At 40.7% G+C, this 22,760-nt stretch overlaps 1 protein-coding gene across 1 annotated transcript in view; it reads right to left on the minus strand.

Moving 5' to 3' along the window:
* Nucleotides 1-4,143: 4,143 nt before the first annotated feature.
* RAD50 (RAD50 double strand break repair protein) overlaps nucleotides 4,144-22,760 on the minus strand; it is a 90,401-nt gene continuing 71,784 nt past the window's right edge. Inside the window, exons 22-25 of the mRNA XM_003405022.4 lie at nucleotides 13,112-13,197; nucleotides 12,429-12,571; nucleotides 9,880-10,013; nucleotides 4,144-8,449 (exon numbers count right to left, since the gene is read on the minus strand). Of these exons, the coding sequence (XP_003405070.1) occupies nucleotides 8,263-8,449; nucleotides 9,880-10,013; nucleotides 12,429-12,571; nucleotides 13,112-13,197 (550 nt within the window). The 3' untranslated portion in view covers nucleotides 4,144-8,262. The remainder of the gene's footprint in view (nucleotides 8,450-9,879; nucleotides 10,014-12,428; nucleotides 12,572-13,111; nucleotides 13,198-22,760) is intronic.

The following is a 22,760-nucleotide window of genomic DNA, read 5'->3' on the forward strand; positions in this document are numbered from 1 at the left end:
CTCTCAGCAGAGATAGAAATATATGTATGCACACTAACTCATGCATATACATAGCTATATGGATCTATCTTATGTACACACAAATGTGTGTGTGTGTGTGTGTGTGTACACAATGTCTTTAGAATAAAGGATGGCGAAACTACACCTCACGTATTTTGGACATGTTATCAGGAGGGATCAGTCCCTAGAGAAGGATATCATGCTTGGTAAAGTAGAAAAAAAAAAACCAAAAAAACCCAAACCCACTGCCGTTGAGTCAAAAAAGAGGAAGATCCTCACGAGATGGATCGACACAGTGGTTGCAGCAATGGGCTCAAACATAGCAATGATTGTGAGGATGGCAAAGGACCGGGCAGTGTTTTGTTCAATTGTACATAGGGTCACTATGAGTTGGGACCGACTCGTCGGCACTTAACAATATACACACATATGTATGTATGTGTGTGTACACACAAACACACACACCATTATATATTTTAAAGAACAGTTTTATTGATATATAATTGACATACCATAAAGTTCACCCTTTAAAAGTATACAATTCAGTGATTTTTTTATATATTCACAAAATTGTGCGTTGACTACCACTATCTAACTCTAGAACATTTTCATCACCCACAAAAGAAATTCTATGCCAACTAGCAGTCATTCCCTATTCCTCCATCTCCCCAGCTCCTTGCAGTCAATATTCCTTTTGCCTCTAGGGATTTTTCTATTCTGGACATTTCATATAAATGGAAACATACAATATGTGGTCTTTTATATCTGCTTCTTTAGCTTAGCATAGTGTTTCCAAGGTTTATCCATGTTGTAGCATGTATCATTCCTTTTTGTTGTTGAATAATCCAGTGTTTCTCCATCAGCTGATGGACATTTGGGTTGTTTTCACTTCTTGGGTAATACGAATAATACTGCTATAAACATTCACGTATCCGTTTTTGTGTGGATGTATTTTCAGTTCCTGTTTATGGTTGTTGCTGCTGCTTGTTTAGGGACTTTTTGAATGAATTCTGTATTCTTTGTCATGTGCAGTCACCGAAATCTCTGCTTGGTTAGCTTAGTGTTAAGCTAATGACTGGACAGAGATTTTTTAAAATGCTTTGAGCCAGTAAGTCTCCCAGCCTTTGCTGAGGGGCTGTGTGTGTTGGGTAATGTCTTCAATTGTGCCTTAGTCTTCACTTCCTGCATGAGTAGATCCTCAAGATCAGCTAGAGGTGAGAGCTTAGGGCCTTCTCAGGTCTTTCCTGGCATGCATACACCCCTACACATGCACAAGGCCTTCTAGAGTCCGAGGATTTTGTCAGAGCTTTTCAGGTCCCCCTGTGGTCATCTCCTTCCCCAGTTTTTTCAAGTGTTTTGATCAGCCTCTTGTTAGCCCCAACTGGTAATGCTGTCTCAGGAGGCTGTAATACTAACCAGTTGCCACTGACTGCCATGCAGGTAGGGCTATTTGTACAGAGTGAGCGCTGAGCCTGGTTGGATAAAGACAGTTCCTGAAAATGGAGCTTTTCAGCAAGCTGCCAGACAGTGGTGATTCTCTGGGGATAGAAATTTTGGGGAGTCCCAAATCCATTCTGTCTTCTCCACCAACTACTAACTAAACTAGGCTGCTGTTTTTCACAGGTACCATAGTTATGGGGCTGTTGGTTTTCCAGGCTACCAAGGAACTGGGGAAAGGTGGGTGGGATTAGGGAAAATTAAAATGCCATGGGGCTGGCTCTTCTGCGATTCAATCTGTTTTCCTTGAATAAACACTCCTTGGATTGTTGCAAGCCCTTAGTTAATTTCCAAAGTTCTGAAAAAGTTGATTTCCACAGTTTTTGCCAGTGTTCGCATTGCTTTTATGAAGGACATTTTTGGAGAGCTTTGTTCTGCTATTCTGGAAGTATAAATCCCTCACATAACATCCATTTGGTTAACTTCTAGTCAGAAGTACATTCGTGGTCCCTTAACTTCAGAAATCCCCATTGGAGAATGGGATATAGCGGACAGAACTGAATGTAATGAATGCGACAGCTTCTCGAATGCAACATGTGTACCTCATATCTCTTGTATACAAAGCGATTGTGCAGCCAGGATCCTGTTTGTTATTATGAACCATTGTATGTACCTCAAAGTTTTAATATAATAGGCTTTACGGGGGTTGGTTTGTAAATATAGGTTGTATATAAGTCGGATGTTTGTAACCCAGGGGCTGCCTGTATTTAATACGGTGTTCGCACAGCTGCCAAATCACGTAATGTCCTATTTCACAGGACATATTGTGGACGTTAAGCTACGCATGACTGTGTATGAAAACCGTAAGTTTACACTGATACTTTGCATTCAGTTCAATGCCACAGAGTTTGTTTTATAACCTTTCCTAATTTGCAACTTATTTCTCCAACAGTGAGGAGCTCAGTTCTTAATTACTTACAATATGCGTATTATTTGTTCAATTCTAATAGTTTCAGAATTACTAACCCACGCCTTCGTGGGAAACAGACCAAAGCAAGGAGAGCAGTTAGGTAGTTACTCAGGTTGTTTAGGTTGCAGATGATGGTGATTTTGACTACAGCAGTGGTGGTTTAGGTGGTAAGGCATGGTCAGGTTCTGGATGTATTTTGAATGTTGAATCCACAGTATTAAACTGATGAATGTGTGGTGCGACATAAAAGAAGAGTCAAGGACGATGCCAAGATTTTTGCCCGTGCAATTGGAAGAATGGAGTTACCATTAATGGAGAGCTTATGGGAGGTGCAGGTTCTGGAGGAAAGATTGGTCATGTTAAGTTTGAGGTATCTGTAGACATTCAAGTGCAGATAGATGTCCAATAGGCAGCTGAGTATGTGAGTCAGGAATTATAGATCTGGACTGGAGTTAAACATTTCTCAGTCATCAGCATATAGACATTTGTTACAGACTCTGTTGGTGCTCTGCCCATACCCCAGGTACTTGCAGTTTGCTTCTGCCAACTTCCAGCTGCTGTTGTTATCTGTATCCCTGCATAAAGGTTTAAAAAAAAAATTTTTTTTTCTAACTGTATAAGGCAGCTCTGCTGGTGTACATGGCAACTCAGTGGAGTAGTCCTCAGTCAGTGACTCTTGGGAGTAGTTATATCAATACCCCAGCTCTCTTGTCCCTCAGGGGGGATAATTCCAAAGCAAATATTTTGCCAAGTTTCTCAGTCTTTCTGTGGGATTAAGCTCTATTTGCTCACAGTGACAGCTGGCTTAACAACACTCTTCATTGGTTTTCTTCCCTTCTCTATATAATTCCCCCAAACTCCTACGAGTTACTTTCACTTGAATCATTGTTCCAGGTTCTGCTTCTGGGAGAACTCAAACTAAGATAATGCTTTTAACACTATGAGACAGGATGAGATTACCAAACAAATGAGTGCGAAGGAAGAGGTGTGAGGACCGAGCCTAAGCACTAATGCACTGCAACATCAAAAGGTCAGGAGGAGAAACCGGCAAAGGAAACCACTTGTGCAGGAAGATGGCAGCGTTGGATTTAACTAACAAAAGTTGGGGGTTGCCAGGAGAGTTTAAGGACAGAAAAAGGGCAAAGCAGTTGAAGTTCTATCCAAGACAGTGATTGTAATTATGGACCACGGAATTTAAGCAGTATAAGGAGAGAAGTGAAAGCATGAGGGAGATAAGGAAATGTGAAAAAGTGGTAGGATCAATGGATTGAAATCCTGAGGCAAGGAACTGCTGGGGTTGGAAGCCCTAGGAAGGATTTGTAAAGATATCAGGGATTGATGGAGAGTGAGATGCTTAAAACTGAGATTATGGAGCACTGCAGTTGTTATTATAAGGACTGGGCTCTAGAGTAAGACTACCAGTGAGTGGCTTATCACTTGGAGGAAAGGAGAACAAGGAGCTGAGGAGCCAGGGGGCTGAATTAGATCGTCATTTGCATATTGAAATCCAATGATTATGAAATTATAGTATTGGAGAGAGTGACAGTGAATGGAGCTGAAATCTTCAATGAATAAGGGGGACTGACCAGGCTGGAGGCTGTCTAAATATAACTGCTACAAGAAGAGCAGACTGAAGATGCGAGATTTTTCTTGAACAAACACAAAGTACTTATTTGTCAGGCAGTTCTAAAGCAGTTTATAAATAGTAAGTCATTTAATCCTCTGAACAGACCTACAGGATAACAAGATAGGTACCATTTATTTTAATTTTATTGTGCTTTTGGTGAAAGTTTACAGCTCAATTTCTCATTCAAAAATTTATAGACATATTGTTTTGTGACACTGGTTGCAATCCCCACAATGTGACAGCACACTTCCCCTTTCCATTCCAGGTTCCCTGTATCCATTAACCAGTTCGTGTCCCTTCCTGCTTTCTCACCTTGAGTTTAGGCAGGAGTTGCCCATTTGGTCTCGTATATTTGATTGAACTAAGAAGCACGTTCCTCACATGTGTTATTGTTTTATAGGCATGTCTAATCTTTTTCTGAAAAGTGGGCTACAGGAGTAGTTTCAGTTCTGAGTAGCAGAGTGTCCGGGGGCCACAGTCTCAGGGGTTTCTCCAGTTTCTGTCAGACCAGTAAGTCTGGTCTTTTTTTGTGAATTTGAATTCTGTTCTACATTTAGGTCTCATTCTGTCCAGGACTCTGTTGTGATCTCTATCAAAACAATCACTGGTGGTAGCTGGGCACCATCTAGTTCTTCTGGGTGCCGTCTGATGGAGGCTGTGGTTCATATGGTCCTTTAGTCCTCAAGGCTAGTATTTTACTTGTGTCTTTGGTTTTCTTCATTCTCCTTTGCTTTAACCCCCCTTCACAGAAGGAAAAGAGGATAAATAACTTGCACAAGGTCCTATGGCTAGTGAGTGGTAATGCTAGGATTTGAACTCAAGTAGCCTAGCCATATTCTTAACCTCCATTCTGTGATGGCTATTCATTCCAAATACGAGGGGCTGGGGAGGAGTTTAATGGAGAATGATCTAGAAGCAGCAGTTTGAGAAGCAAGAAGGGCACTTACCCTACCTCCAAGCCCAGCAATACAGGAGCTGCAGAATAGAAAGGCACCCTTAAAAGGATTGCAGAGGAAGCCATGTGCTTAGGGGAGAAACAAGAGTTGAAACTGGGAAGTCTGTTTTAATTTGCAAATGATAATTTTGTTTCATTGCCTATATTTATCTCGTATTGCCTTTTTTTTAAAAAAAAATCATTCCTTGTTGCAAAGGCTACAACTTTCAGAAACATGTTGAAAGTAGGTATCTTGGTTTTAATAGTTTATTGCTATTAAGACAACTGTTGGTTTTCTTTTGACATGATGGTAAATAACATTAAGAAAATATTTTATTCTTTGCAAAATTACCAACTTTCTAAAGCTAGGAGATGTTGGATTTTATCAAATGTCTTTGTTGTCTATCAGAATTTTTTCCTTTTTGGCTTTATTGTGATTTATGAACATATTTATCATACTTTGAAATATTCTTACATTCTTGGGATAAAAACACCATGGTTATTGCATACTCTTATGACTAGAATTGATTTGCTCTTACTTCATTTAGGAATCCCTGGATCTGTACTCCCAGTGAGATTGGCCCATTTTTCCTTATGGTACCTTTGTCAGAAATATGCTAGTTTGGTAAATGTGGGTAATTTTCATTTTTCAAAGCTAATTTAGATGACTGAATACTGTCATGAGGAGCCTAGGAGTGGAGAGGAACCAGGGTGGCTGTGGCTGGGTGGTGGCCATGCTGCTTGACCCTTTCATTCAGGGCTTGAGTGAGGGTCTAGACCAGCCTTCCTCAACTGGGGTTCTTCATCTGAGCAATAGAACATAGCAAATGATTTGAATAACTCTTTTCTTGATTCTTCGAAGGACAGTACAGAACTAGTATCATTTATATGCATAAAAATTGATAACATGCAAACGATACTGTATTAGTTTCCTACTGGTGCTGTAACATATTACCACAAATTTAGTGGTTTAAAACACAAATTTATATTCTTGTATTTGTGGAGGTCAGAAGTCTGAAATCATTCTTATTGGACTAAGTTGAGGTGTCAGTAGGGTTGGTTCCTTCTGGAAGCTGGGAAGGAGGAATCCATTTCCTTGCTTCGTGGTCCCCTGTATTCCTTGGCTTATGGGCCCTTCTTCCTTCAAAGCCATCACCTTCTTTTCTCTCTTCTAAGAATACTCTTGATTACATTTAGGGCCCACCAGGATAACCCAGTTTAAGCTTCCCATCTTAAAAACTGAATCACATCTGCAAATTCTTTTTGCAGTATAAGCTGACATTCACAGATTCCAGTGACTAGGCCCTGTATTTCTTTGGAGGCCAGTATTCTGCCTACCAGAGAAAACTCAGGACCTCAGGGCTTAATTCTTTTCTAGACCCCGGTTGAGAAATGCTGTCTGGATGATATGCTCATCAGATACATAGTTGACACAAAACTGATTGTGCCAGTTGGCTAAATTAAGACCCAATATGGTTCTGACAGAACGACAAAACCCCGAAAAGTGTAGTTCAAAAGTGCATGACTTGGTAGCATCCAGTGTGGAATGCTTGTGAAAGGCTTCAAGATGTTAGCTGACAATTTTAAGAAAATATGTGGTTGGGCTTTTATTAGAAATGGCATCTGGAGTGAAAACGAGAGACCTGCTCTTCCAGGTCGTGACTTTGTGAGTGAGCCTTGCTTGCGTTCCACACTGGAATGCACATTTTGAGAGCGATCAGGATTGATGGTGATGCCAAGATGATCCATGGGACAGACAGACAGGAAGTTAGACTTCTTCATATTGGCAAGTCAGGCCTCAAGTCAAGGAAGACATTGCTCTTGGTCAGAGCTTTCCAAAGGTGGATGTGCACATTTGGGCAATTTCCTCCTTCTAGAGATAGCCCCAAGTCTGGATGACTATCCAGGGATCCTGTGTGGAGAGAGGAGGTGGTAGGTAGTCAATCAGATGATTTAAGGTTCCTGTCGAACCTTGAGATCTTCTTCAACTACTTCAAATTTTAGATGGGGAAACCAAGTTTGGTGTGATGGATCACTTTTGTGTGGCCTTTCTAGCCATGTCTTGTAATTCCCCCCCAAGTGATTCGGTTGGACTGTCCAAACAGGAGAATTGTGGCCCACCAAGGGGATCAGTCAGTTTTGCCTTAAAAGAGAGCCAATTCCAGAGCAGAGAGAGAATCCTACCACCACTAAGGAAGAACAGCCAGGAGCAGAAAGCACATCTTTTGGACCTGGGATCCCTGCACTGAGAAGCTCCTGGAACCAGGAGGCAGAGAAATAAAGAGAGGGAGCTCAAGAAGCAGTAGCAGAGTGCCTCTGGGCACTTATTGGCAGAGCTAAAAGAGCTTTGTAACACTTGCCCAAGTAGGGTAGAGGCTGAGGGCCACAGAGGCACGCCTGCAAGCATGGCTGGGAAGAGACTGTCCTGATGGAAGAACTGTATCCTGAGTGTTCTTGGACTTAACTTTAACCTGTTACTTCCCTAATAAACCCCGTAAGATTGAGTATTGTGAGTTCTGTGTGGCCACTGCAATGAATTATCGAACCTAGGAGGACAGTACAGAGTACTGTGGGAGGGACGGTTGGTGTGAGAACTGGTAAAGATGGCAGAGAAAGGAGGAATGGCTGACCTCAGCCTCATAGGAATCAGTCTTGGACTGCTGATCCTGCTTCTCCTTCCCTCTGGTGAAGTTAAGAGGTCAGATGTTGCCCTCATGCTGTTTTTACACCAAGGTACAGAGAGGGAGGTCACTCATTCAGATTTACAAAGTTAAAAGCACAGCCAAATATTAATAAATATCTCATCATTTCTGATCATCTTCAGGAGTACTCACTGATAACTCAAGTTTTTTGAAACATATCCAAGGAAATAAATTCAGAGGTAACATTCAACACTGATTTTTATACCAAAACCATAACTGTCAAGGCAGAGAGAATCTCCTCTTCAACAGTGCTTTGAGAAGTGAAAGGTGAGTAATGTAGCCATGGCTTCCAGGTATTATTCATTTGTGTTGGGGAGGTAAGCGGAGAAGCTGGGTTTAGTTGTGCTGATGTTGAAGCCTGCAGGCCTTCCAGAGGCTGCCAGGAGGGGAGTGAAGCTCAGACAGTCAGAAACGGAATCAGTCCAAATTTCACGTGAAGCAACTTCCATGAGTTTAGAACCTCTCAAAAACTCAAAATCTTAGATACAAAGCTCCCTTTTAAGAATATATTTTATTTCTGACTCAGCTGATACCAGAAATAAGCAGTTGCCTAAGAATCTGTGTTTCTATGGCATTTAAATTTTGAGCGTTTTTAATGAACATAAGATCCTAAGGAGCTAACACTGCATTTCACAATCTCTGAGCACTGATCCATGTTCTTCTTAATCCTGTAGAATTTCTCCATATATTCAGAACGTCCTAAAAGCTCCACAAAATCTTCATCATGGGTGATTACGAGAAGCTGAAAATTACGCTGCTGTGAGCGGCTTTTTATTATCCTGAAACAATATATTTAGAACATATTATTACTAAAGAGCATAGCCCTTTCTTTTATTTCAAAAAGCCCCCCACCCTTTCTTTTATTTGAAAAAGCCCCTGAGAACTCTGTCAGACCTATGAGCGCATGCTGTGTGTGACAACCAAGCTTTTCCTGTGCTGTGTGAGTGTCAGGGCCTCTGGCTGCCTTGCAGGAAGTGGGAGGAGGGGGTGGGACCAGGTCTTCAGCCCAGCCAGGCAGGAGTCCCATCTTCTCTCCAGACATTGGGGGTGCATGGCCTGGCTCCTCACCTCGGTCTAGCTTAGGGACTGGTAAGAATATCTGATCTAGTCTCTTCCAGACACAAGGTCTTCTTACTAAAGCAGGTGGAAATGTTTTACTGAGCTTTCCTTAATACCTAACTGCTCAACAGGTATTAAGTCTCTAAAAACAGACTCCAGACAAGGGGAATAACATACACAAGCCCCACTGCTTTCTTAGGAGCTGGGTCTACTTAGAATTCTGCTACCATCAGTCACTAGATGCATCATTACTATGAAATACAGGGACCTGAGTGGGTGGACAGGAAACATTTTTGCTCATTATCTATAGGCTGAGGTACCCAGCTATGACACTGAGTCCTGAAAGACTTATACCTTTAACCAGCCACTGGTTTATCCTTTGCCTGGAGCTGGATGCACTTGAGGTTTCAAAAACACTAACCCTTACTTGCTGGTCATGCAAGGCTCCTTAGAGATGGCTGGGGAGAGGTGGCTCTGTGGCTGCTTGATTCTCCTTCTGGCCCAAACCCTCCTATCAGATAGGAGACATTATCACTGCCAGAAAGAGGCTATCCGAAGCCAGGAGTTCCTAAAATACCTTCTCCACCTCTCGGAAAGTGGCTTTTCTCTGGCAGCACAATCCTTAAGCAAGGGCTACCCATTCCTGGACTCTGGACCCACCACAGGTGAACGAGGTAAAGGATGTGTGCAATTTTACCCTCACTGGATTCTCTTACTCACGAATATGCTTTCTGAATAAGAGCTCTGTCATTCCTCATAGTTGCAGTTTGACACATGTGAAAAGCTGGAGACCAGACAGTCTTAAACCCACTGCCACCTACAGATGTCTTAGCAGGCATACTAACTCCTGTACATGGTATGTGGGGCCCTACACATGTGGGTTTACAGGAAAACCAAACCAAGCCAAGAACCTTTACCATGACTTCCCTATGAACACATCTGGGGAGATGTGGGATGTGTCTGGGGCTGCTGTCCACCATCTGGTTTCTTTTCGAGGACTCTGAAGAACTATTTTGAAAGGTAAAGCTTATAGCCTGGCACTAACCAGCTTCCTCAAGTAGGACCCATCTAGAGAGGGTTTTCACCACAGAAGCCTCTTGATCTTACTTGAAAAACTATCATGAGTTGCCTCCAACTTTGAGATACTTACTCAACCAGAGCATGCGCAAGAGATTCTATGTTTTCTCGGTCAAGATTTGTTGTTGGCTCATCCAAGGCAAGGATGCCACAGTTCAAGCAGAATGTTTCAGCCAGGGCCAGGCGAATGATGAGTGAGGCTAAGACCTGGAAAAAAGCACCAAAGCTGAGCTGCACTGCAGACCTTCTTCACATCCCGCTTTGAGGAAGGTGTGCAGACCTGGCATGATCTCTTTAGAAGGGAAAGGTGGGGAAGTGTCACAGGGTTACTGACTTTAGGCAAATATCTTGTTTGGGGGAGCCTGGCACTGTGACTAGACTCTTAAGCCCCTCTAGAAGGTGAACCATCAGCTATTATCTCAGCTTGTCACTTGCAATTAAAAAAAAATGCTAGAAGCAATTAAAATGCTGATTCCGCAAGAAAAATATCACATCAGCTATAAAAAAAAAAATTGAAATCACAGCCTTAAAATAGAAATGCATTACTATTTATCTGTAACTAAAATTCTAATGTAAGTATACGATTAACAACTTTAAAAATTCTCAACCTGGCGCTTTTCCTGATAATGAAATTTGTTTAAAAAAAAAAAAAAACAAAAACTTGGAAACATTACATTTTCCAGAACCTTGCAGAGACTTTTTCTCTCTTTGAGTCATCTTTAAAATTACCATATTCTGTGGTCTAAAAGAGGTACCAGGTATCATGCGCTAACCCACACTTACGTTTGTGTGTAATTTTGGGAGAAAACAAGAGAAATAATCATGGGTCAAAGTATTAAGGGAAGAGAAGGATGATTTTATTTAAGCTTATCTGTAGGAGATCCAAGCAACTGAAACTATTTGACACTTTCATGATGACTAAAAATCTAATACTTAGACCCTCAACCCTGCTTAAGCCGCTTGTGGGTGCGATCAACACAGAATTAAGAGTGTATGACTATTCTGGTAGAGTATAAATCACTCTTGTGTGAGCTGTAAACCTTCCCTCACCCCTAAATTTTGAATATCAGTAAGTGAGTTGGTAAATCTTAGAATAGTTTACATCCAGGGCAGGCAAACACATTGCAAAAGCAGGACCACAGATTGGCTCTTTGGGGGACAGATATGTCCTTCCTTTCTTTGAATCCCACTGCTACCACCCTCCTGCCCCACCTCCTCCCCTTACATGCAGAGTCACCTGGTTGGCTTCTAGGGCCTCAACAAAAGCCAGCATTAGGCAGAGTGGAGTCTGATTTCAGCTCCTGGCCTACCTCCACCAAACTATTTGTCTATCCTGTCCCCCTACCCCAAGGAAGCAATTTTTAGTTAATTTTTGTAACTTAAAGTAGCTAAGGAAACCTGCTTTTGCTCAAAAAGCATTTTTTAATCCAGAGATCATGTTTCAAGTGCTGTATTTTCTCAAAGTTACTACTAAAAATCACCAAAGCAAGTTAAGTATAGATCATAAAGTTGTCATTTTTGCAGACTAGAATTAAGATAATAATCTGCAGACGCCTGAAATTGCTATCAGCTGTCTGGGCTGACAATATAATATTTTTAGAGTGTTCTTGAAGCAAAAATGGGAAACCATGCAAATAACTAAGGTAACATGGGCCTCTATTTCTAGAATTTTAAAATTCTGTTAAGAAAATCAGGGGTCCAGAGGTGTTAGTATATCAAGTACAATCTTCTGCTTCTAATATGAAAGGAGAAATCTCAAGAATCTGTGGCATCTTGGGTGAAAGGACCCAGCCTTGTTCCTAGGGATGCAGGTCCTTTTTCCTGACTCTTTAAAACTTCAACTTCACTCATTTTTGTGATTTTGCTCCCTGTTCTATATCCAATCTAGCTATCCTCCTAGAGCCTCAGTTGGCCTGACCCAGCAGCTGAGTCTATGTGTGTGGTGGGGGAGGGGGAGACACCTGTGGGGTATCAAGGCCTTTGGCTGTAGCAGACCCTTCTTTCAGATGGTCTGCAGGCCCAGAGGCTAGGCTGGGGGTGGGGGTGGGGTGAGAGAGGGCGCAGTCCTAAAACATGGCAGCTTTCTCAACAGACCCTCTTACATATTGTAATGTCTCAACCTAGGATCCTGGTTTGCTAATACTGTCTGTGTCATTGATTCTAAAACAACCCCCTCCACACACACACATACATTTGACCTCTCTGAATCAGAATGTATTTTATAATTACAATTGCCAGCTTTTTTTTTTTTCTTGGTGCCACATAAAATAGTGGTGTGTCTTATAATTGATGATACAGTACTCCTTATTCTGATAAGGAGTGCTGTGAAACAATGAAGGATCTTCAGATCCTTTTTCATATTTAGCTTATCCTGTTGTGAGATTGTTTCAGGCCCTTCTCCTAAAAGCCGACTTTATATACTGCAGCAGGAAATGAAGGGTAGTGCTGACAGCGTGTGACGGTAGTGGCTGAGCCTGACTGACTCCACGTGGCGGCAAGGTGTGCTGTGAGGAGCATCTTGCTGGTAAGAGGCAGCCTTGGGTGCTCCCACTGCACTGACATTTGCTTCTCTCTTGAAATTCTTGGTGTAAAGTTGGCTGCCTGGGCCCTTGAGATACCTGCCTTTTGTCCGGCGCTGCATCGTCCCCGCATATCCAAGGCTGTGTCTCCCTTTAGCATCACCACTCGGTAGTTGTAATTCCGCCTTTTATCAGAAGCTGATACATTTTCATCAGCATCAGACCGAATTTCTATGTATTCAATATCTGACACAGAAAGAAGAAGATTTCCGAGGAACATACACTGTTATCTCTTGTCATTTAAAAAAAAAAAAAGTGTAGGAACAACTTGTGAGGCTGATATTACCAGGGGGAGGACTGGCTGGTTTGGAACCTACTTCTTTGGCTGGGAGGACTCAGGAGCCTGGTCTGATACCCAACTCAGATGCCCAACCCTTGGCCTCAGCTCTGCCTTTCTTAGTTCCCCCATTAAGAGTTTCCTCCTGACAGTTTTCTTCTTATCGCACTTCGGCTTATCCCTATCTACACTTTGACAGAACCTATTACTTCATCAGCTAAATATACTGTGCACCGCAGCCAAATATTCAAGTCCTGTCAGGCTTTGGAATAGAAACTGCATTTTCTTCTTGCTATAAGATGTTGTCAAGATAAGAATTCTTAGAAAATCTTAAAGAGATGTTCAGAAAGGGATCCAGGAAGATAATACTGATATGATGCGAAGTCATATGGGCCAAGGCTGGGGACAGGGCTTTGGAAAGAAAGTTCATGATACACCACGTTAGTTACCTTGTCCGCGATAAGTATTTCGCCACAGTTCACGAATAATTTTATTGATTTCTTCCATTTTCATGCTATGAAATTTCATTATTGCTCTAGAAAAAGAAGTCATTGGTGTTTTAAAGGAAAAATACCATAACAATATAACAGTATTATGATATATATAGTATACAGTAATATATATATAAAACAGTTAATTTGAATAACATCATGAAATAACTTCCCCAGTATTTTCAAGGATAAAAGTAGAGTATAGTAAGAGGTAGAAAAATAAAGAGGACCGAAACCTTGCTGCTTGGCTAGTACTGGAAACTGCCAGGCGTATTTCCAGTGCCCCAGGGTCCTTAATCCTTCTCTATTTTCACACTCCATGACACAACACTCCCTTAAGTAAAAACATAAATACTGTGAAAATTTCAGAAAATGAAACTTTTTAGTAGACTCCTTCTCAGGCTTTAACTTACTAGAGGGACTGTTTCCACTGATGCTCACCTGTTAGGGGCACCTGCTGACCAATGATGTTAAGTGTGTGTGGGCTACAGTTAGCAAAGAGGCCCTTAGTCTATGGGGAAAATACAGGACTCTCTGGAACTGTTGCCTTTCCCTTCTTCTAATGCTATAAAGATTACTAGAGTCAGCCTCTTATGCTGCTTTTGTTCCTCGGATCTCTGAGCTTTTTACCAATCAGAAATTTTGGTTCAGAGAAAGCAATTTCAAGGCTTAAGCTGAGCTGAACCTCAAAATTTTCACCTTTCTGATCACAGATTTAGAAATCCTAATTTCAAACATGTACACTGATTTCCATTTGGTCATGGCATCACCCTGGCACCCTTGGTAAACTAGTAGTTTCTAAACACTAAAAGAAGAAGCAAAATTAAAAGTGGTTTGACTGTCAAAATCTAGCATGTTCCTATTGCGGTCACCATTCACCAAAAAGCCCTTGGTCCCTGAAACATCTCACAACATGGATGACTCTGGAGGACATTATGCTGAGTGAAATAAGTCAATCACAAAAACACAAATACTGTATGAGACCAATATTATAAAAACCCAAGAAAAGGTTTACACATAGAAAAAAGCAATCTTTGATGGCTGAAAGGGAGGGGAGGGGTGTGGGGAAATCACAAACTAGATAGCAGACAAGCGTTAATTTCGGTGAAGGGAAAAACAACACACAATATAGGGGAAGTCTGCACAACCTGACCAAGGCAAAGTCATAGAAGTTTCCTAGATACATCCAAACACCCTGAGGGACTGAGTTACTGGGGCTCAGGGCTGGGGACTACGGTCTCGGGGACATCGAGGTCAACTGGCATAACATAGTTCATAAAGAAAATGTTCTATATCCTACTTTGGTGAGTAGTATCTGGGGTCTTAAAAGCTTGCAAGCAGCCATCTAAGATACAACTGCTGGTTCCATCTGGTCTGTAGCAAAGGGGAATGAAGAAAATCAAAGACACAAAATATTAGTCCAAACGACTAACGGACCACATGAACCACAGCCTCCATCAACCTGAGCCCAGAAGAACTAAATGGTACCCAGCTACCATGGCCAACTGCTCTGACAGGGATCACAATAGAGGGTCCTGGACAGAGCATGAAAAAAATGTAGACCAAAATTCAAATTCACCAAAAAAGACCAGACTTACTGGTCTGACAGAGACTGGAGGAACTCACGGGACCATGGCCCTTGAACATTTTGCTAACTCAGAACTGAAGCCACTCCTGAAGTCTTTCAGCCAAAGATTAGATAGGTCTATAAAACAAATAATAATACAAGTGAGGAACGTGCTTCTTAGTTCAATCAAGTATACGAGCCCAAAGAAGCAACACCTGCTCAAAAGCAAAGATGAGGAGGAGGAAGAGACAAAACCTGATGAATGGACACAGAGAACCTTGGGTCGAAAGGGGAGGATAGTATACATTGCGAGGATTGCCAATGTCACAAAACAATTTGTGTATAAATTTTTGAGAAACTAATTTGCACTGTAAACTTTCATCTAAAGTACACACACAAAAGCCCTTACGTCTTTCGGAAGCGGGTTTTATGAACTAATAAATGCTGTACCAGTGATAAAAGGCAACACCATTGCCATTACCATACAAAGGATGTAGGCAGACTCACTTCCATTTGCAAGCCTCTTATCTGATATATTCAAAAAAGGAAACTGAACGTAATGCTACTGCTTCTGCAAAATCATTTCATGATCTTCTGGTTCACCAGCAAAAGAGAAAGAAATGACTCAACATAAATACATTTTAAATATCAGAGGAAGGTCTCTGAAGTAGTAAAGACTGGAAAAAACCATAGTCTGCTTGTTGATGAGACTGCAACAAGCCTCCATTTTCTACTTTATACATCTATCTCAGCCTAACATTTTATGTTCCTTTCAAAAGGATGGAGATAAAACACTCCGTATTTCCCTAAAAAAAAAAAAAAATTTTTTTTCTCAGAGAATGTTTTTGGGACCAGTCATGTGAAGACTGCTTTTCCATAGCTTTATTCATCATGATCCCGAGCTTTCAAATGACTTTTTTAAAAAAGTTATCTTTCCATTCTAGTTAAAAATCTTCAATAACTACTATAAATAAGCATGCCCAACATGAAGAACAAGCTACAGGTGGGATGGGGGTGTTCCACTTCTGCCTTGGCTCCCTGTACAACCGAGGCGGTGCACCCTGGCCCCACAGATAGTATGCTGAGATAACACTGCAGGAAAAAGCTCTGGTCCTGAGAAAGATCTAGATTCACCAAGGGATGTGTCAAATGGAGTTGTCACGCCTACCATTCCTGACTGGAGTATTAGATTATCTTTGTACCCTCTCTCTCTGTCCAATGTGGAGTTCAAAAGCCCACTGTGCAAGAGTAGGGGATGATTAAGTAAATTGTGTTAGTAACAATGGAAATAGTGATTGCTATTGATGAACATTTACCTTATGTGTGAGGCACTATGCTAAGCAATCATATCTCATTTAATCCTTACAACAATACTGGGAGCTAGGTTTCCTTACCTCCATTTTACCATTAAGAAAACTGAGAGCCAATGAAGGTTTGTAACTCGCTCAAGATCAAAGAGAAGTGGCTAGGATATTAAACACACCTTGAATATGACAGTTAAAATTGAGAAAGCAGTCAAAATTCCATCTTTTACAGCCATCAGGCTCAGATAATTTTGAGTAAATATTATCAACTCTTCATGGTACCCAAGTAAACAAACTATTATATAGCAAGGAGAAACACAGGAAATAAGAAAAAAAAAAAAAGTATAGGCCTATACTACTTATGAATATAGATATAAACATTTAAATAAAACTGAATTTAGTAGTGAGAGTCTTTAAAAAAGAATATATCATTACCAGGTTGTGTTTACCACAAGAAGGCAAGAATGATACGACAGAAAAGAATTTTTAAGCCAATTCACTGCATTAATAGATTAAAAGAAAAAAAATGATTACCTTAATAGATGTCAAAAAAGTACTTTGATGCAGTGTAACACTAAGTTTTGATAAAAATCTTCAGTAAGTGAAGAAGAGGAAAATTTTCTTAATCTGACAAAGTAATTTTATCAGATATCCACAGCAAGCATCAAGTTTAATGTTAAAACATATAGAGCATTTCCCCTAAAGCTAAGAATAAGATATCTCCTTTTATGGCTACTCTAAATATTGGGAAAAATATATATAAACCCGTCACTGTTTTCGCAGGTGATACAATTGTGTATTAGAAATCCAAGCAATTAACTGAAAAACTAATAAGACTAATAAGATAGTCAAAAATAAAATCAACACACAAAAATCAACTGTTTTATTATTTAGTAGCAAAAACCAATAAGAAACATAACGGGAAAAAGGATCCTACTCACAGTGGCCACAGAAACTATAAAATACCAAGGAAGAAATCTAACAAAAAGGTACACACCATCCAGAGGAAACAACTATAAAACTTTATGAAAGGATAAAAAGAATGATTAAATAGGACCCCTATAGGGTCCAAAATGGGTGGTTCAATATTGCAAAGATGTTCATTCTCCCCCAAGTAATCCATAAATTAAATGCAATCCAAACAAAAAATCCCAGCAAGATAAAAACAAAAAAATTATGTAACCCACAAGTTGATTCTAAAGTTCATATTGAAGAGACAATGCAAAAGGATAAAACTGTGGTATTAGGACAGGAATAAATAAAAATATTGGTGGACAGAAGAGAAAATCCAGAAATACAGCCAGACATACAGAGAACTTTATGACTGTGACATTTCAAATCAATAGGAAAGGGATTCAATAGTGTTGGAAAGAGAAAAATATTTAAAATTTTATCACTACCCTTTATCAAACTACTCCAAAATAAAATCCAAGTGAATTAAAGGATTAAAAGCTAAAGTAAAATAAAATCATCAGATGAAAACGTTTTTATAATCTTTGGGTTAGGAAGGCCTTTCTAATTAAAGCACAGAATCAAGAAGCCATTAATAAAAAGACTAAAAATTTGACTACTTAAATATTAAAAGCCATAAATGACACCATAAAGAAAGTTAAACGACAAATGACAAGCTGGGAATATTTAAGATGTATGTGAAAAAGATTAATATCCAGAATCTACAGAAAAGTGATAGAAATCACTAAAAAAAAAAAAACCTAACAGAAAAATTGGCAAAGAGGGATAAATAAGAAATTCTCAGAGAAATTCCCTCACAGAGAAATGTAAATTAATGTGAGGGCATTTTTTGGTGCAACAGATTGGCAAAAATTAAAAAGGTTGGTAATCTGAAAGGCAAACACAGAGAAATGGGTACTTTCATACGCTGTTGGTGGAAATGTAAATTGTCTAAGTGTTTTTGGAAGGCAATTTGGCACTAGCACATTAAAAATGTACATACCCTCTTACCTAATAGCTCCATTTCTAAGAAGATATCTTTTTGATATATCTGCACAGTGTGCAAAGATATATACTGCAGCATTATCTAAAGAAGAAACATTTAAAACCTTCCTAATATGTCCATCAATGGTTAAAGAAAGGAGGTAACATCCACTTTATAGGATAGTATGCAGCCATTAAAAATGAGGTACTTACGTACATGAACATAAAAGACTTTATCATGTGTTAAGTGGGGAAAAAAGACAACACGAAAATACCATTCACATAAAACAAAAACTATATATGTACATGCATGTAAAGGCTTTGATTGTGAGGGTGATGAAACTGTTACATTGTAACTAATACTTAAGTGCTGAGTAAGTATTAGACACGGTCAAGGAAATGAACAGGATTCCAGCTTGAACCACATTCTGTGGTTTGCATAAACATCTAATAAAAGGCTAAGTGGTTTAAGTGGTACGAAGTACTATGGAGTACAAAGGAAGGAAAAGTCACATCTGTTTGGGAAGGGCTTCATAGAGGCAATATTCCAAGGAGGAGAGACAGCAGAGGAAAATGTGGTGTGTCCTAGGGGAACAAAATTATTCAGTTTGGTTAGAGCATAGTGAATTGTGAGAGATGAAATGGTAAAGGCCAGGTAGGGAAGTCTTCCCTAAAATTAGACAGGAATATTGTTGTTTTTGTTAGCTGCCGTGGAATCAGCCGACTCATAGTGACCCTACATACAACAGCATGAAGCACTACCCAGTCCTGCACAAACCCCATGATCGGTTTCAGGTCAGACCGTCGTGATCCATAGGGTGGTCACTGGCTGATTTTTTGAAGCAGATCGCCAGGCCTTTCTTCCTAGTCTTAGTCTGGAAGCTCCACTGAAACCTGTTCAGCATCAGAGCAGCACCCAAGCCTCCACGGACAGACAGGCAGTGGCTCCACATGAGGTCCCTTGGCCAGGAATTGAATGTGGTGGGTCTCCCACATGGGAGTAAGAATTTTACCACTGAACTACCCGGCCCCTTTAGATGGGAACAGAGACCACTTTTAGGAAGATTAACCTGGCAGAAACTAACAGGGGTACAGGGGAGGGAGCAGCAAGAGGTGGGGAAAGTCGTCACAATAATACAGGTGAGAAGCTTATGGAGGATCTGAATTATGCTGGGGCTATGTGAGCCTTTTTTTTTTTTTATGTGAGCCTTGGTGGCACAGTGGTTAAGTGTTCGGCTGCTAACCAAAGGGTCGGCAGTTCAAATCCACCAGCCACTCCTTGAAACCCCTAAGGGGGAGTTCTTTTTCCTATAGGGTTACTATTGAGTTGGAACTGACTCAACAGCAGTGGAAAGCAGCTCTGGAACAGTCTGTCCAGGAACCCTGCGAAGGCTGACTGTTCACTGGCAGACATAGGCCCAAATATGAACTCAACACACCCTTTAGCACCTGGACTTTACAGGTAGTTAACATTTAAGAATGACCTTGAAGGTCCATGACTTCCAGTAAACTCTTCTTTAGCTGAGACAAAGATGTGAATTTCATGAGCTACAGCCTGTTATGGGCAAGTGGTCACGTAGCTAGTGCGTCCGCCCCACACCTGCCTAGACTGTGCCTACTACTCAGTTAAATGCATATACTAAACTCATGTGCATTTTGTATGACAACTGTTTCCCAAAAGAAAGTGAAAAGGTGTAAGATCTAAGAAAATGGTGGTTTATAAATTACCTTTCTCTCATATTTAAATATTAAGAATGTGAAAGAGTTCCTGAAAAATTTCTGTAACAGTTGATTGCATTTTCTGTGAACAAATGATGGCTTTAGTGGTATTTATAATTTTTGTAATCCTTGAAAGTCTTAGGATGTGATCCTCACAAATGACAAGGGTCTAAGATACTTCCTGTTTGAAAAGATGCTCCACAAGGCCAGAAAGACAAAAACGTATGTGCCGGTGCAGTATGTGGCACTGCTTCCACCCACGTCTCTCTTCTTTCTTTACATAGACACCTCATTTCAATGCAATGCAGACTATCCTGTTCTTCAGCACCTGTTTGCACCATCAGATTATTTTCCTTTTATGTTCTAAGCCGTCCAACTGCCTCCCGCACGGGACCATTAACGAAGAGCTTCTGTCAGCCACTGGGCTACCTTCTCCCTAGGCAAGCACAGGCTCCATGCCTGACGTTACAAATGGTGCAGCATATTAGGACTGCCCAGGACAGCAGTTCGGGGCTCTTGCTGCTGCTCTGAGGACAGTTCTCTAATCACCTTAGGACTTCGCCACCAGCAGAGAACTAAAGTCATTAGAGAGCAGGTATCTAAAGGGTTGGAGAAAGAGCACCTAAACAGACCAATACTCCACCTTCCAGGAGGGGCCCTGCCCAGCTCTTGTTTGTTTTACTATTTAAACCACCTTCAGGACTCAAGCTACTGAGGAAGGTGTGCTACCATTTTGCAAAACCTAGACTGACATGCAAAATTAAAGTGCACATAAAAAGGTGAATCTTGAGGTGGATTTCCCCATAGGCTTAAGTTATTTCATTGAATAAAATATTAAATTGAAAGCACCAAGTACATATATGCCCTATTTCGAAACACAAATATTAGTTGTAAAGTATAATAAAAGTAAGTTAAAGAAAATTAATCAGGTTAGAAAAAAGCTGAAAAATTATACTTACAAAAGACGTTTTCCAACAACATATTAACCTCATCCTTGTATTTAAAATTGTACCAAACTTTGAGGTATGTAGGTTGCTGAAAAGTTGGCTATGACCACTGTTATCCATCACTGCACTGGATACTCTCCCTAGTGCCCAGCAGGCACTCGCCACTGTGGGAACTTCCTGTCTCCCTGCATTTGGGCTGGTGAGAGCCTCTCATATAAGGGAAATGGTCTCATGAGTATCATTTTCCAAACTAACAGTGATTTTTATTACTTGGCAAAACTTAAAATCCCTAATTTGCCAAACTTAAGTTGCACATGTAAAAGAAAAGTGACCTCTATTTATTTATAAAAATCTTAAATTCTGCTAAAACTAAAAACTCCTCATTTTCTTTGGCCAGACTTCTGAATATCAGCTTATAAAATTCAGGTAATGGCTCAACCACTATCCCCAGATGAACATTTAATTTAAAAAACCTGCAGTGGGTGGGGAATGCCAGTGGTGCTCTTTTGGTTTTGTATCTACCTATTTGATGCTATAGAGGCTACTGATGTAAAACTGTACTGCATCCACAGTCAAGACGAGAATGGTGGCCACAAGGTGAGCCCTGAAAAAAGCCCTCATTCCAAAGCTCTCCCTGAGTGCAGGCGCAGGCTCTGAACAGCTTCACACAGAGTTGGCTGCCTTGGATACAAACCTGTAAATGTTACAAGTTTCTATCTGAGGAAAAATGACAGTGGGCACAGGGTAGAACACCCTACCTTAGTGAGATATTCCAAAAATCATTTAATGGTAATGACGTATTTTAATAGTATGAAGGTAATACATTCCACATGATAGATGTTTTCCCTCCTCTCATCTAGTGTAAGGGTCTCTGACTATTTACAATGCTTGTACTCAGTGATTTTTTTACGTGATTACTAATAACAGATGGTAATCAGCTTTTCTTGAAAACGCACTGCAAATTTCCTGTGTTACCTTAAATAGGCAGCTGAATGCAACAATTACACTGCTTACTTCTAAGAGATGAAACAATAAGGGAAATTTTGGACCATACTTTCTTCTAGGTGAGAAGGCAAAATTAGGGTTCACAGTCTAAACCTTGAGAAGGTGGTATTAGAGAAGCCACTGTTGTACTGTTACAGCCCACAAAGACCAAATTTTGGGGAAATCTGTACTGCTTCTTTTCTTCTCATTTAGAAGAATACATCTGATTACCAGCTAACAGAACTCAGTAAATAGCCTGGCTCTGTTCCTTAAGCCTAAATTGCTGGAAAGCACCCCTGCTCCCCTTGTATCTCCCCCATGCCACACACACACAAAGGTAGGCCCTGGCTGCTCCATCAGGCCCCTCACACACCCTCACCCTGTTAAGCACGATGCCTCTGTGATTCAGGCACTTTTCTCTGCTGGGATGCCTTTTCTTCATTCTTAGAGGCCTAGTCAAATACAGACTGTGCAGAGCCTACTACAATCTCCTACCTTGGACTGTTAACAATTTGAAGGAAGGGCAGGGTGTGACAGTCCTGTCTTCCCAGAGCCTAATGGGAGAACACAGTGGGGATTTCTGAATGAACACATGCCTTCTTGTGGGAGTTCTTCGTGTTCCTCTAGGTGTAGTTTTCTATTCAGTCGAAACATATGAAACTGTAGGTTTGCAGGTCAAAGTACCGAGTAAGAGGAAGAGCTGACCTTGCAACAGCATACTTGCAAGTAAAATGTAAAAGAAGCAAAACCAACCAACTTACCCAGCTTGGCCCATCAGCCCCCTCTAGCTATCACCCCATTTTTCTGCTCACCTCACAGCAGAACCCTTTTTTTTTTTTTAGTTTTTATTGTGCTTTAAGTCAAAGTTTACAAATCAAGTCAGTTTCTCATACAAAAATTTATATACACCTTGCCATATACTCCTAATTGCTTTCCCCCTAAATGAGATAGCCCACTCATTCCCTCCACTCTCTCTTTTCATGTACATTCTGCCAGCTTCTGACGCCCTCTGCCCTCTCATCTCCCCTCCAGATAGGAGATTCCACATAGTCTCAAGTGTCTACTTGACCCAAGAAGCTCATTCTTCACCAGCATCTTTTTCTATCCCATTGTCCAGTTCGATCCCTGTCTGAAGAGTTGGCTTTGGGAAT

This window comes from Loxodonta africana, chromosome 2 (genome assembly GCF_030014295.1).
Source record: "Loxodonta africana isolate mLoxAfr1 chromosome 2, mLoxAfr1.hap2, whole genome shotgun sequence".
Classification (NCBI taxonomy): domain Eukaryota; kingdom Metazoa; phylum Chordata; class Mammalia; order Proboscidea; family Elephantidae; genus Loxodonta; species Loxodonta africana.